This window comes from Episyrphus balteatus, chromosome 3 (genome assembly GCF_945859705.1).
Source record: "Episyrphus balteatus chromosome 3, idEpiBalt1.1, whole genome shotgun sequence".
NCBI lineage: Eukaryota > Metazoa > Arthropoda > Insecta > Diptera > Syrphidae > Episyrphus > Episyrphus balteatus.
Window position 1 is genome coordinate 81,578,220 of NC_079136.1, and position 14,195 is coordinate 81,592,414.

Below are 14,195 nucleotides of genomic sequence, written 5' to 3' on the forward strand. Positions count from 1 at the left end.
AGCTTTCTGAAAGTGAGACCCGAGTATTAATAATTGTTCTAAGTCCCATCATATTTTGTTCCAAGTCCACTTTTTATTTAAGGAAAGTGCGTACTTGTATAGGAATTCTTCTATGTCCAATTTTCTGTTTTTAGTTTTTAAAAATATTTAAAAATAGTATGCACATACTAATGAGGTAAACTTGTATGAGAGAACTTGTATTCAAGAGAAAACAACAAACTTTATAAAATAAATAACTTGAATATCGAATGAGTAGAAAAATGTCGCTTTAAACCAATTTTAAACTTAAAAATCGTCCCCTGTAAAATTGGCTTTTTGTGACTAAGAACAATTTTGCTTTACGCCGACGATATATCTGTCCCTCAGAACTTCTCTCAAGTAGGTTTAACAATTTTGAATAGAAGCCAGTTTGTCGAGTATATAACATCTGATCTGAAGTGGGCCATGGTACTAAATGTATCCGACAACGTCAAGTCGAAGAGAACTCTTGCGGTTTCGTCATAAAGCCCTTGCCGGGAGTTTAACCCCATTGAGCTACATTATATTAATGCATTATTTAATGCTATTTCAGTTCTGGTTCCAACATGTAAAACCATGTTGGAACCAGAACTGAAAGGTATTCAAAGTAGGTTCATTCCCTAAAAAGTGCAATATCTACATTATTCTTAAAGTCAACAGATGTAATAATGGAAAGCATTAAAAAAAAACAAGCAAATCCCTCAAAGTCGAACTTCCTCTAAGTCGAAAATATTTAAAAAAAAATTGAATTGAAATTGAAATTTTTCTTGCTCGAATTTCCTTCTAACTTGACCAGTTTTTGTGTCTCGTGAAAATTCGACGTTATATACATTTACTTGCAAGATTTAACGTTGAACAGAAAATCAAATTGGCTAAATATAAAGTATTTTTCTCAATTTTTTGTCAGTGAATTTTTTGTTACTTTCGACATTTTAGAACTAAACTTCGTAAACTAACAGACTTTTGACTTCTTGACAATCATTTATCTATTTTATGTATTTCCATAATAACCAAAAAATTTCTTTTTTTTTTCAGTCCTCGAGATTCAACAAGCGGCTTAGGTGTAAAAATGGTTGAATACGTACTTGGTGGTTCTCCTACAAACAAAGAGAGTCCATTGTCAGGTTTGGAGCCTCGCTTGCGAGCATTGAAATTTGATGACAATGATAAGGTAAGACAAACTAAAATTTTTAATAACATAATATTTTCTTTCTTATTCTGATCAGTTTTTGGTATACGCTTAGAAATAGTAATTCCAGGGAAGGAAATACTGTTTTCCGTTCTTCAAAAATCCAGTGTACTCGTATAAATGTTGAACTTGCTATTTATAAAGTTTTTGATGTTCTTTAATCCATACATAAGTTGAGCTTTTTTGTTTCGAAAAACATAGTCAATTTTTCACGGCTGTTTTTAATTTTGCGCTTCAAGTCTTTAAGATGATATTCAACATGTTCATTCCATCTTATATCAGATCTTCTTCGATATTCCTTTTATTACGCCAAGTCAAAGGCGTTGAAGGTTTAAGGAGCTGGAGCTTCATTCACTCTATGTGCTGCCTAAGCCCAGTAAGCCATCGATTTGCTAATCGAATTATACAATACGGATATTCCGGTCTTCTCTGACAATCAGACCGCAATATAAACTCTTGCCTCTGTCTCTACAAAATCAATCATGGTCCTAGAGTGTCAAACATTTCGAAGAGAGATGTCCTAACAGTTCCATCTCAGTCAAACGTTTTTCAAAAAGATTGAACAAAAATGAGAGCTCTGCACTACTACACTCTTAAACGGGCTGGTCTCAGTTAAATATTAAAATACCTATAACTCCAGCCCATAAACAAGAAAACATTCTTGAAGCTCCAATTTGTATTTAAATGAAATTCTAACTTCCATATCTTTCCTTTTTTCACCCTTTTTCACAATATCACCATATTTGTTTCCATAAAACTTCAATTATGGCATCCAAAGCGATTGGTTTTTGCACAAACGGAATCCATAATAGGCCTGATACCTTTTTTTATCTGGCCCATGACTTAAAACAGAAAGATGACCTTTATAATAGACACATTTAAACCTTTTTTGTACATAAATTTAAATGATAAAATAAGATTGATCATAAAACAAACAAAGAACCTACTTTCTTTGGTTTCTTGTGTTAACTTCCTTTTCCTTTCGAAAAAGACCCCCTTATATGAGAATTCACATCCAAATATATTTAAAAAACATTCTTCAATATTATGTCTCGTCGCCTCCGCAAGTCTGTTTATACACATAGGACCATGTAAATATTTATCTGACCTCGAAAGCAAAGCAAAGATACCAAATTTTTTTTGTCCCAATCGATATTCACATCCTTCTCAAAATGCAAAAAAAAAGAACAAAAAAAAAAAAAGGGAAACACCCGTGAATCTGTTTATTGGCAAACAAAAACACTCTTTTTCGTAAATACACTCTGTTCATTCATAAGAAAGAAAAAAATTTAAAAAAAAAAAAAAAACAATCTAGATATCTTGTCGAAGAAATTCATTTAAAAAAAATAAAATAAAAGATTTTTTTTTTTCATTCGTATTTTGTTTTAAATTCTAGAATCATGATGACAAAGAAAAGGCTAATTCTCCGTTTGATACAAATGGCTTAAAGAAGGACGACCAAGTTACCACAACAAATGGTGTTGTTGTCAACGGAATCGATGATGACAAAGGGTTCAAGTGAGTTTTTTCTTATACATAGTTTTTTAAAATTTGTTTGTTCTCGAAAAAGAATATTTTTTTTTGTTTGTGTTTTTGGATGATTTTTTTTTTAAGTTTGAAAAGGACCAGAACCTATGCGACCTGAAAAGATTCATGTCTTGCAACTTTTTGGGTAATTTTTTTTATATTAGAATTTATAATATTGTTTAATTGTGAGCTTTTCAATTTTTTCAATCGGAGTGGCAATCTCAAAATCAATGTTTTATATTGTATTTCATGTTTATCTTGTCTTTAAAAATCAATTTATTGGTCGAAATAGTTCTTGAAAAAATTCCTAAATTAACAAAGAAGGTTCAAGGACCAAAAATGAGTTAAAAACTTGTTGTGTATATTTACTTGGAAAAGTGAATTTGCTTCGCCTTGTTCATAAGCGTCATTGGTGAATACCTATCCAATTCTTAAAACTAACAACAACCAAACACCTTGAGTCATTACCACTGTGGCTTCTGGTGTTATTCCCATTTGCACTTTCCAACATCATGCTGCAAATAGTTGAGTGCATCCCTAAGTTACCTTGAAAAGTATCCCAACGCGAAAACTTGGCAGCCATTTACTTGCACTGATAGTTTTCTTCTCTCTCGTTTTGCACTGTAAAAGTGTTTTGAGTGTTTATAAGACTTAATGCAGGTGTGTAAGTGGCAATTATTTGTAACCTGCCTTCTTTCCAACTACTTATTCATTAAGAAAATGATTGCATACACTACGAATTGGGGCAACTTTTTTGTTTTTACTTTGATGATATTACTACCCACCATTATTTTTCGGTCTCTTTGGCCATAATTGCCAAAAATTGAAATACCAGTCTGCTGAGCCTGACCATTCAAAAGGGGGGATATTATGTAATGCACATGAATGTAACAAGCAGTTACGTCATTCTTTTTGTAAGGCCAAGGAGAGGAAAGGCGATTAGGATTCGAAAAAAAAAACTTTTTTTAAAGTATAATGTAATCGAAGCTGGGTTAGTTTTGAAGTTTACTTTTCGTTGTAAGTTTTCTCGTTCCGCAGGAAATGCAATTTGTATGGCGTTCTATAGTGGACTTTGGTCGGCGCCTGATTTTTTTTTTAAATTTTGTTCATATTTTTTTGGATTCTTGGATACTTGGATTTCTCCCATTTATTTTATTTCTTTTTTTTTTATTTTATCCTTTTTTTTCTTTTCATTTCTTATAGAACCACATATTCATCCTTTTGTTGACACCCAAGATGGTGTAGTAGTAGGCGCACATGAAACTGATTTGTATTGGATGAGATTTTTCATTGTGTAAATTAGGACACAACCTAGACTTGAAAATGAAAGACAAAAGATTCACATTCACAGGGGGGTAGAGATAATTTAGAAAATAATGCCATTTTCAGAGCGTTAATGCATGCATATGAAGTAGGTAACACCATTTTGTGTTAACATAAAAAATGTATTGCAACAATTAAATATGAATGTGTGGTGTGTATTATTAAAATGTATGAATACAAATAATAGAATCAAGTAAATGGTTTTATTAATAAGTAGTACACTTGTTCTAGTTGAGAAATGTTGGTTAGACTTTTTTTTTCAAAATTGGAGACTCTCCTTCCACTTTTGTGCGTCACCTGAGTTGCGGTTTTATTTCACTATGCTCTTTCTCTGAGGTGGACTCGAAAAATTTCAGATCAGGAGCATTGTTGCCCTATCTCTTACTTTATCAAGTAATCTCGATCAATTGTTTTGGTTGGTTTGACTGGTTCAAAAATTATTTTAAAAATTTTATCAAATTTCGTTGCTGCTGATCATGCAGCACGGCAGGGATGATAATACAGTGCTACAGGTACTCTTATTAAGTTCTCAATTGTGTACTCAATTGTCTTAGATATTAACAGCACCGGTTTTTAAGATTTGTAGATTCTTTGCGCTGACGTTGTTGTCTTTGTTGTCAAAGTTATGTCCGTGCATGGTAACTTTCTGTTCCATATATCGATGTTGGGTGTGCTTTTTTGACGACTGGATTGAGGTACTTGATTTTTCAGTCACTGATTAAAATAAGCCGCTTCTGATTCGATGCCGACGGGTTATTTAGATGATTTCAATATCTTCGGCAAATATAAACAAGCAGTTTGAATTAACTTTCAAAGATTCTAAGTCTTGGGTTGATTTAGGATGTATTGTTGACATGTTTATACAAAGTTTAATCCATACTATCTCATACCTATTCACTTTTATATTTTTTGAGTTTTTGGTGATACATTCTTTATATCCGTTTACATCTGTCGTTGTCTGTACGAAATAAATGCTTATATTCATTGAGGTTCTGGGACATATTTGTCCTCCTTTGATATCACGTTTAGATTCCCCTTTGCAATGGAAAAAAATATGTATTTCCAAGAAGACGATTCCAAGTTCAGGACATTTCTTTTAACTGGAGAGATGGTCAAGTTTTCCTCGCCGCCGTCTCTTTGGATCCTTTCAATGTTAAGTCTTCTGTAGTTGGTGTTCTGCTCTGGTTGTTCTGTTTAAAGTTGAACTGTATAGTATAACTCAATTGCTCTTTGTGAAGTTCTGAAGAGAAATCAATGAAATTACAGGTTGATAAAAACAGTTTAACATTTACACGTAAAGGATGTCCCCAGGAATGTCGGTTTAGGCCGTGTAACGATTATTAGTAGTTGTTGGTCACTCTTAATATGAAAAGTACATTATTCTGTCGGCTGTTTTTGGAAAAAAATGTTATGTTTTCTCAAACAACTATAGAATTAAATCCAAAAAAATCCAATGACTAAAAGAAAAGACTAAGTATTTGATTATTGATGAATAATCTTATTCAGATTTAAAGGCATTACAAAAAATCTGTAGGTGGCAGGGTATTAATTCATTCCAAGGCACTACTATTCAAATCCATTTCAAGTCTTAAAAACTTTACTTTACAAAAAAGTCAATATTGCAGCTCTAGGTATTGTAAAACCTCCACCCAATTATCATGAAACAGACAGAAAAAAACACAAAAGCTCAATCGAAAAGAAACAACAAACAAAAAAAAAATTAACGATTTACACTCAATCCGTTCCAAGGTTTATTGTGTTCAAATCTTGCCAATAAATCCCAAAAACCAATTCATGCAACATAGTCTCCTTTAAGCATTTTGGCCTGAAATAATTGGCAACACTAGTAACACAAAAATACACTTTCAGTCCATTGGCTGTGTAGAATTCCTTATGTGAGTGATAGACAGAGAGAAAAAAAAAGAGAGAGTGAGAGAGAGGGTATTAAATAAATAGACAGCATGTGCCTAACTAAGGTGTCTCCTCCATTGTGTAACTCTGTGAGTCTGCCTGCTGTTCTCTACTATCCTCTGACGTCTTCGGCGTATACTCGTTTTCACTGGTCCGTCGTTGTCGTCGTCGTTGTCTACCATAACCAGCCCCAACTAAACCCGTCTTCACCAACTTGGGTCGAAACTTGAAATGAATAATAAAAAAAATAAATAAATAAAAAAACAAACGATACATGAATACACAACTGTGTGTAGAGTGTATCTACAACACTTGACTCATAGATACACAACTACAAATGGTTAATATTATCTCATACCCTCTTTGGTTATAGAGCTCTAGCTTTTGTGGCTTTGATAATGTTAGTTAAGAGGAGCGCGAACTAAGCAAAAAGCACGTTGTTGTTTGTCACAAGTACCATGAGAGCTGAAAAGCAGCACCAGCAAAAAGCATGTTTTTTTTCGTTGTCGTCTCGGTGTATCCAGTTCTATCTCCAACTCCACAACCACTCCATTCTTCCAATTGCTTGCGCTCTCTTTTGGACAGATATTCGCATGGCATTGACATTAGAATAGCTTAACTGGTTTCTTCAAGGTTCTCGGTGACCGTCAACCGTGCGCCCGCCACCAAGCGTCCGACCGACCACACCGAGGCAGGGGAACTTAATAATAATATAGAGGAGATCTGATGTCGGTTTTAGCCTGTAGTATGTTGTATGTTTGAGCTGATTGAATTGAATTATTTGCGTAATGAGAACCCGGCTCAATATTACATTACTCTTCCTTTGCCAGAGAAGGGAGACTGACGACTACGTCGACCGAAGTACCAACCAGACCAGGCTTATAACATGTAACCACATGGCTTTGCCTGTGCATGCTGGTTTGTGAGATTCAACTTATACTCGGCGGTGCATATTTGCTCCGCCAAATCTAGTCACGGATTCACGTTTTTTTTTCTTCTTTCATTCTTTCTTTCGTTTTATTGTTTTTTTTTTTTTTGTTGCATCAGAAATTCCTTCCTCATGGATGCGTGTGGAATTCTAGCCGCTGCTGCTGTTTCTGCTACAGCATGCAACTGTGATAATTTCTTCCGAACTTGTGTGCACGCTTCTTTATTTTCTGAGACTGTGGTCAAAAGTAAAGATAGAGTATCTCTTTAGATAGACTACATTACAAAAAAAAAAAAATAAAAGAAAGACTAAAAAGAAGAACAGGAATAATGCTCCCATTAGTCTTTGTTAAACACAAGTGAGATGAATAGTGCGCCCGGGAAGGGTTGGTTGATGAAGACAACAGGAAGGCAGTGCGGAACCCATGAGCAACTACTGGAAGTTGCTGCTGCTTGGGTTGGGGGATTTGGAGAGTGACCTGGAAAAAAGATACTATTTATTATTTGTCTGCATTTTTTTTTGCTTTGCTTTTGTTGTTAAATATATATATTTTTTTTTAAATCTTAGCCTGCTTTTAACATGCAATACATTCATCTAAAGTTAAGTAGTGTGTTAGATTCAAAGGCAATGTATGTTAAGTGAATAAAAGTTCTGATGATGATGATGGAACTGAGTGATTTCTTGTTTGCTTAATAAGAAGAAAAAAAAAAAAATGTGATGGAATACCTATATAAGGATTAAATTTATTATTATAAAGAGGTCATAATAATAACTTATGGTTATGCATATATTTATGTATTACAAAATTTGTCGGTGTAGTTTAGATTTTATAAATTTAGTTTAGTTTAGATGACCCGGCACCCGTTGTCCTGTCCCTCCCGGCAGCAGGCAAAATGATATTGATTTCTAATCTAGAACTTTGGCTGAAAAGAGTAAAATAGGAAATATTCGTTGTTTTATTTAATGAAAAATTTGTTAGTAAGCGAACATGGTCAGTAATTGTTTATTTTTCAAAATTGATACATGATATCTGATCGTTGTTTAGAATAAAATAAAATCAACTTTTATTTGACAATATATCAAAGGGTGTGTGTTTTACACTTCTTTAAACAAATTTATCAGCAAAACATCACATCATGTGAATATTTAAAAAACTTCAAAAACGATGTTCACAAATCTTAATTGTTTTTATGCAACATTCACTCGGTACCAAACTGATTGCAGAACGCTTTTGGCCCAAGTTTAAGTTCCAAATCTCCTTTGCATAGCGTCACATGTTCATATGTGATATCTCATAGATGGCGTTGTAAACGGATATTGTTTTGCTTTTTCAATCATCCCCGAATCTTTTCTGAGGATTCTTCTCGTACCGAACTGAACGAAAATAAAATATTAGAAATTAGTCAGTTCGTGCTCAAACCGCTCTATGACAAATGTATGATAAAATAATTTTTCTTCAATTTTTGTCTTCATTTTTTTCGTTCTTTAAAGCCTGAACTACATCAAAACACAAAGTCAAAAAAGTACAAAAAAGTAAACACGATGTTTTTTCTTCTTCCCCCTATTAGCTTGTCTCTCTTTCTAAACTATTCTAAATTATTCTATTCAAAAAGCTTGAACAAGACCAAGCTTTCAATTTTCACAATGTTTTAAAAACGAATAGGGTCAATGTGGGTAAATGTAAACAGGGGTAAATGAAAACATGGCTCATAACAAGCTTCAGTTAAATCTCTTTGATGCATACATAAGTACAAATCGCGGACGCATATATCCTTTAACTTATACGTCAAGCTCATTGCTGTCAAGAGAGAATTCATTCGACGAGCGTATTTTCCGTGAAAGATAATTTTTTAAAGTGCCAAACAAGTCGTTAGTCTTTCAGAAAAATTAAATATTTTTGCAGATTCAATTAAGTCAGTATAATTTGCAAATACTTTTTAGTTTTTAATTTTGATGTAGATTCTATGTGAAACAAACAAATTTTAAAATACAGGACATTTATGTCGATTTGCATGTGTTTACATTTACATATTTTTCATAATGGGTAAATGTAAACAACGTATTCTGGGGGTAAATATAAACATATATTTTTGCTGAAATTATTGATTTTAAAAATAATAAAGTATTTATTGTCAATTACTATTGCTAAAGTGCAGCGGAGTCACATTTTAAAGTAACCAACACCATCATATTCAGTGGATGATGTTGCAAAATCGGTCTTTGACGTAAAAAGAAAAAATATGACGTTCAAAGCTGCTCAGGATGCATATAAGGGTGCCTATATAAAGAATCAAAGGAAGAAAACAAAAAAATTTATTGGGCTTTGAAAAAGTTTTTGCCAAATACCTTTTTGAACGTTTTTCAAGTCGTTATTTATATGATAAAGAGAAAATCATAAATTTTAAACCACAGTTTACATTTACCCCGAATTTGTAAAAAAACACAAACACGGTGGGGTATTTGTAAACATGTCATATTTGACAGTAATTTAAACAATTGGGGAAATAATTGTTTATATTTATAAAGAAGAATTGCCATCATTTCATATTTGCATTTGAAGATACCATTCAAGTTGTTCCGTGAAAACATATTAAAATCTAAAGTCAAAAGAAAAAAAAGACATGAAATTGTTTACATTTACCCACATTGACCCTACACTCAAACAATATTTTATATCTTTTCCGTAAGGTAGTTCTTCGATCACATAGTTCCTGTCATTTTGCGAAAAAAAGCTCTTTTGACAAACAATTGAAATTTCAAATACAGTCGATTCCCTATAAGTCGTACTTCCTTTAGGTCAAATTTTCCTCTAACTCAAATTTTTTTACCGTTTTTAATGAAACCGCCTGCAGCATAGATTCCTCTTAGGGCCAATTTTTCAATAGTCAGCTAAACAGTCAGTTAGTACTTATTCCTAAGGATAGAGAAAAAATCAATTTTTCAACAAGCAGATATAGCTTATTCCTAAGAATAAAACTATCTGCTTCTTTCAGAGACGAATAAAACTTATTCTAAGGAATAATCTGAACAAAATATTGTCAAAGCTATTTTGAAAGAATTTTGAAAAAAATACAGTGGAACACAAGAAAACAAAAACAATCATGAAGAAAAATGACGTTTAATTTTAAATATTTTTGAATTTGACAATTTTTTTTTGTTATTCTGTAGAATAAATGATTCTTGATTGAAAAATTCAATGTTTTTATCTGATTGTTTATGAGCCTAATAACTTTATTCGTCGAACAGTTAACTGGCTGTTTATTAGAAGATTGAAAAATTGGCTCTTAGTCGAATTTCTTCCTAACTCGAACCAATTTTCGTGTCCTGTGACAATTCGACTTAGATGGAGTTGACTGTAATTTGTTTACTTTTTCAATTTTTTTTTATTTGAAATTTCAAAACTTCAAAAACAAAAGAGCTTTTTTAGTTAATTTTTTTCCAATAGATGTCAGGTAAATATACATGTGATTTTTATATTTTGAACTTTGTTTACTTTTTCGTACTTTTTTTACTTTGTGTTTTGATATAGTTCAGGGGTCGAATTACGGCACACGATTACGATCATACGTTAACGTTTTTACTATATCTGTCTCTATTTAATTATTAGAAAACGATAGGGACACATAGCAACCATTCGTTAACGATCGTATGCCGTAATTCGACCCCAGGCTTTACTAGTAATTCTACTTTTTAGAAGTTTTTTTTCTGAAAATTTTGTCTACATAATATCGAAAAGTGGGTGTGGCAGTGGGTGAGTTTTTTCTAAATCTTTTGAATTTTCGGCTCGAAAATAAAACCGAGTTCTAAGAGTTTTATCCAGTCCAGGAGAGCAGAACGTTTTTCTAAAAAAATGTATTTTTGATTTTTTACTATTTTTTTTAATATCCGTTCGTTTGTTATAAGGGTACTAACGATCATTTGATATTTTAGGATCATTTTGTATCCCAAATAAAATTTAAGTTATAAAACCTAACAAATCGTTTCTTTTGAATTTTACCTTTGGATATTTGAATAAACTCTTGGCTCTTGGTTATCATACCAACAGCAGCACTTCCAACTAATTTTAAAGGTATTAGATTTTATTCGCAAGGTGATTTGGTACACGTTCCAAACTATTTGTTTGTACTTTTTTTTTTATTAACGTCAATGTTTCGATAGTTTTTTAGTCTTAAAAACATCAGTTTGCCTGTTTTTTTTTTTTGTATAATTAAAAACTCAATAATAAAGCCATAACTCGAAACATAAAGTGAAAAAGTACAAAAATAGTGTACAAGTTTTCAAATAATTTTAATTTTTAATTGATACTTTAATTACACCTTTATTACTTTTTGTTTTTTTTTTTCTGCTTTTGTATTTGAATAATGTTCAAGTAATGAGGCTTTGAATTCGATGACAAAATTAACCCATTTTTCTCTTTAAATAACCATTTAAGAAAATTAATTTATCGGTACCTACTACAACAATCTTTAGAAAGCGGAGTAAGTTTTAGCTTACATTTTAGAGCTTCTAAACATTTGCAATTAGCAAACTGCTTCCCTCAGACTCAGTAGGAAGAAAACTTCTTAAGTCTTACGAAAAGACTGGAAATAACAACGAGTTCTTCAAATCGCCAAATCCTAATGGTCTTGTTACAAAAAGGAAGAATGAAGATTTTATTTTATATCTCATTAACAACCTTCGACTTGCACTTAGGTGCAATATGTTGAAAAAAATATTACAATCCAAGTTGAAGTCTTGGAAAAGGTAATTAACAACTATAAGATAAGATGCCAATAGCATGAATATGGCATGAAAAAATAATAGAAACTGCACTCTGGAACTCACAACAAATGCCTAACAATAATCTTATAATGATTACTTACTTTATTTATATGGCACCATTTGCTGAAATTAATAACGTTGCAATAATAAGATTTATCCAAGTGGAAACATAAATATTGTTTATTTTTTAACTCTAAAAAAAGGGTATTTTGGAGCAAAAATTTAGGATACCATTATCAAGTCAATTGAAAAACCTAAAAAGTTTAATTTATAATGCATCGTCCGACACTTGCTAGCTTTTTTGTGGTAATTGTTGACTTTGTCATGGATTTGTTTCATAGTATCCAAAGTTTTTCATTTTAATTCATAATAAAGACATAATAATTTTGGTCTTCTAAATTCGTCCTATTCATGTTTCCCCCCAAAAAAAAATGATGAAAGAAAAATACCGCATTCAAAATCTAGTTCCAATTATGAAGCCATTCAAAAATTTACCCAAAAACATTTCTCTCGAGCACAAACGCTATTTACCTCCTACATACCTACACAGATAAAATTATAACTAAAATATTTATTCAAAATGTGACCCAATTCACCCTGTTTCCCCATCTATTAGCCACGAAAAGAGAGTTGTTTGCGTTCCCATTTGTGCCATATAGCACTGCTGTATAATGCAACATCAATACTATAGGAACGTTGGCACATTTGACCCGAATTGTTTATTTAATTCAATTAATTTGTATTTTGCTTAACTTGTGTGGTGTGAGAGGTGGCATTGATCTACATCCTTGCAACAATAAAAAACGTTAGGTACACATCTTAAAGAAATTAAAAGAAAGAAGAGAGGACGGGCTATAGAAGACGAAAAAGAAGACGACGACGGTTTGGTGTTATGATGATGGCGCGGGACTATCAACAAACGACCAAAACATGAAGACGCATCATAGACGACTTTACGCGATGTGAAACTCTTTCAAGTTCTTTCTCGTAATTTTATGCACTGAATAGCTCTGCTAATTACCCCCAGGAATCGTCCAAACGATGATGAATAAACAATGCGAAATAAATGTATGCCTTCCCTGACGACGACGACGAAGAAGACTATACGTATAACGACAATCTACAACGAGAACAGAACGTCGACGACGACTAAAGAACAACTCCCAGAGCTGAGTTTGCATTCTATAGGCTTTTCTTTGGCCAAGTTTTTTTGTGTAATGCGTTGCGTTGAGATGACATCCATTGTTTATGCATTCAAGGTGCATGTTGCACAACGTTAATTTCAGTCATCATTGTGGTTCTGTTTTTGGTGCCTTCTCTGGTTGCTCCCCTTCCATCCATCTATCCATCTTTTTTGTTGTTGGTAAGGTTTTTGTTTTTGGGCCTCTTTTCATTGTACAATGAGGTACATATATAAAATAGCAGGTATGTTTGTACCTATTTTGCAACAAATATACAATGCGTTGCACGTAGTTTTCTTCTTAATGCGCTTCCACCTCTTTGAGAGGGGGATAGCATTTTTATCGATGGTGTGATGGTCTCGAAGGTTCTTTTGTCCATTGCACATAACACTGACAACGACATAAGTAGATTTTTTCTCTCTCGCTAAATTCAGCGATTAATTAGTTCTTTGATGAAGAACTAAGGCAACAAAATCGAATCGAATCAAAGACTTATGTTCGTTTCATTCTCTTTTTTGCCCTTGAATTCGAACCGAAAAACATTAGCAAAAGATAAATCTAAAAAGGAGACAGAAAAAATAAATAAATACAAAAAATAAAAACTCGACAGTCAGCATGGAAGTTGACGTAGAACAGCAGCACGACAATGATAAAGATGATGATGGAGAAACTGGTAAGACGCGCTGCGCTTCCATGACGCTACTAATACTTTACGGTGATGGTGTCGGTTAATATTATACACTGTGTGTTAATGACCTGACTCTCTGGAAGTCAGAAATTCTTTTAAGTGAATCATCATTTTTTTTTTGCTCTCATCAATGTTATTTAGAGAACCTGGCAAATACTCTGTGTATCTTTATCTTTTATCTAATCAACAACAACATTTTGTATAGTTTCTTCTGATAAAAGCTCAGCAATTAATGAAGAAGCGGGTTTTTGTTTATGTCTAGTTATTAAGTTTGAAAGTAAAAACGATTGTTTTATAATTCATTCTATTGGTATTACGTGATGAGTGGAACTTCTTATGAAACATACTTACGCTTTCCTATAAAATAATGTAAGAATCTATAAAAATGTTAGTTATGGGGTATGATATGAAAAGACCATTAAAGACCATAATACTTTGAGAAATGCATATTACACAGTTCGTTGTCTCTCCTCTATCATGAATTTTTCTATTCTTACTTGAAGTCGTAAATCTTTTCCGACAAATCTTGACATATTGAAATATGTGTATAAATTATCTGAGCCGAATAGTACGGCATAACCGTTCAAAGAAGGTGGTCTTTTCCATCCGTCAAAATTGGTCTCTTAACGAGTGTACTAAAAAAAGAAAATTCATAGAAGCGCTGATAGA

The 14,195-nt window shown here is 32.6% G+C and overlaps 1 protein-coding gene across 4 annotated transcripts in view; it reads left to right on the plus strand.

The window, feature by feature from the left end:
- LOC129913331 (maternal protein pumilio) overlaps positions 1–14,195 on the plus strand; it is a 464,853-nt gene that overhangs the window by 66,635 nt on the left and 384,023 nt on the right. For all 4 annotated transcript variants that reach the window (XM_055991943.1, XM_055991941.1, XM_055991942.1 and 1 more), the window contains 2 exons: positions 1,054–1,189; positions 2,604–2,725. In XM_055991943.1, coding sequence (XP_055847918.1) covers positions 1,054–1,189; positions 2,604–2,725 — 258 coding nt within the window. The remainder of the gene's footprint in view (positions 1–1,053; positions 1,190–2,603; positions 2,726–14,195) is intronic.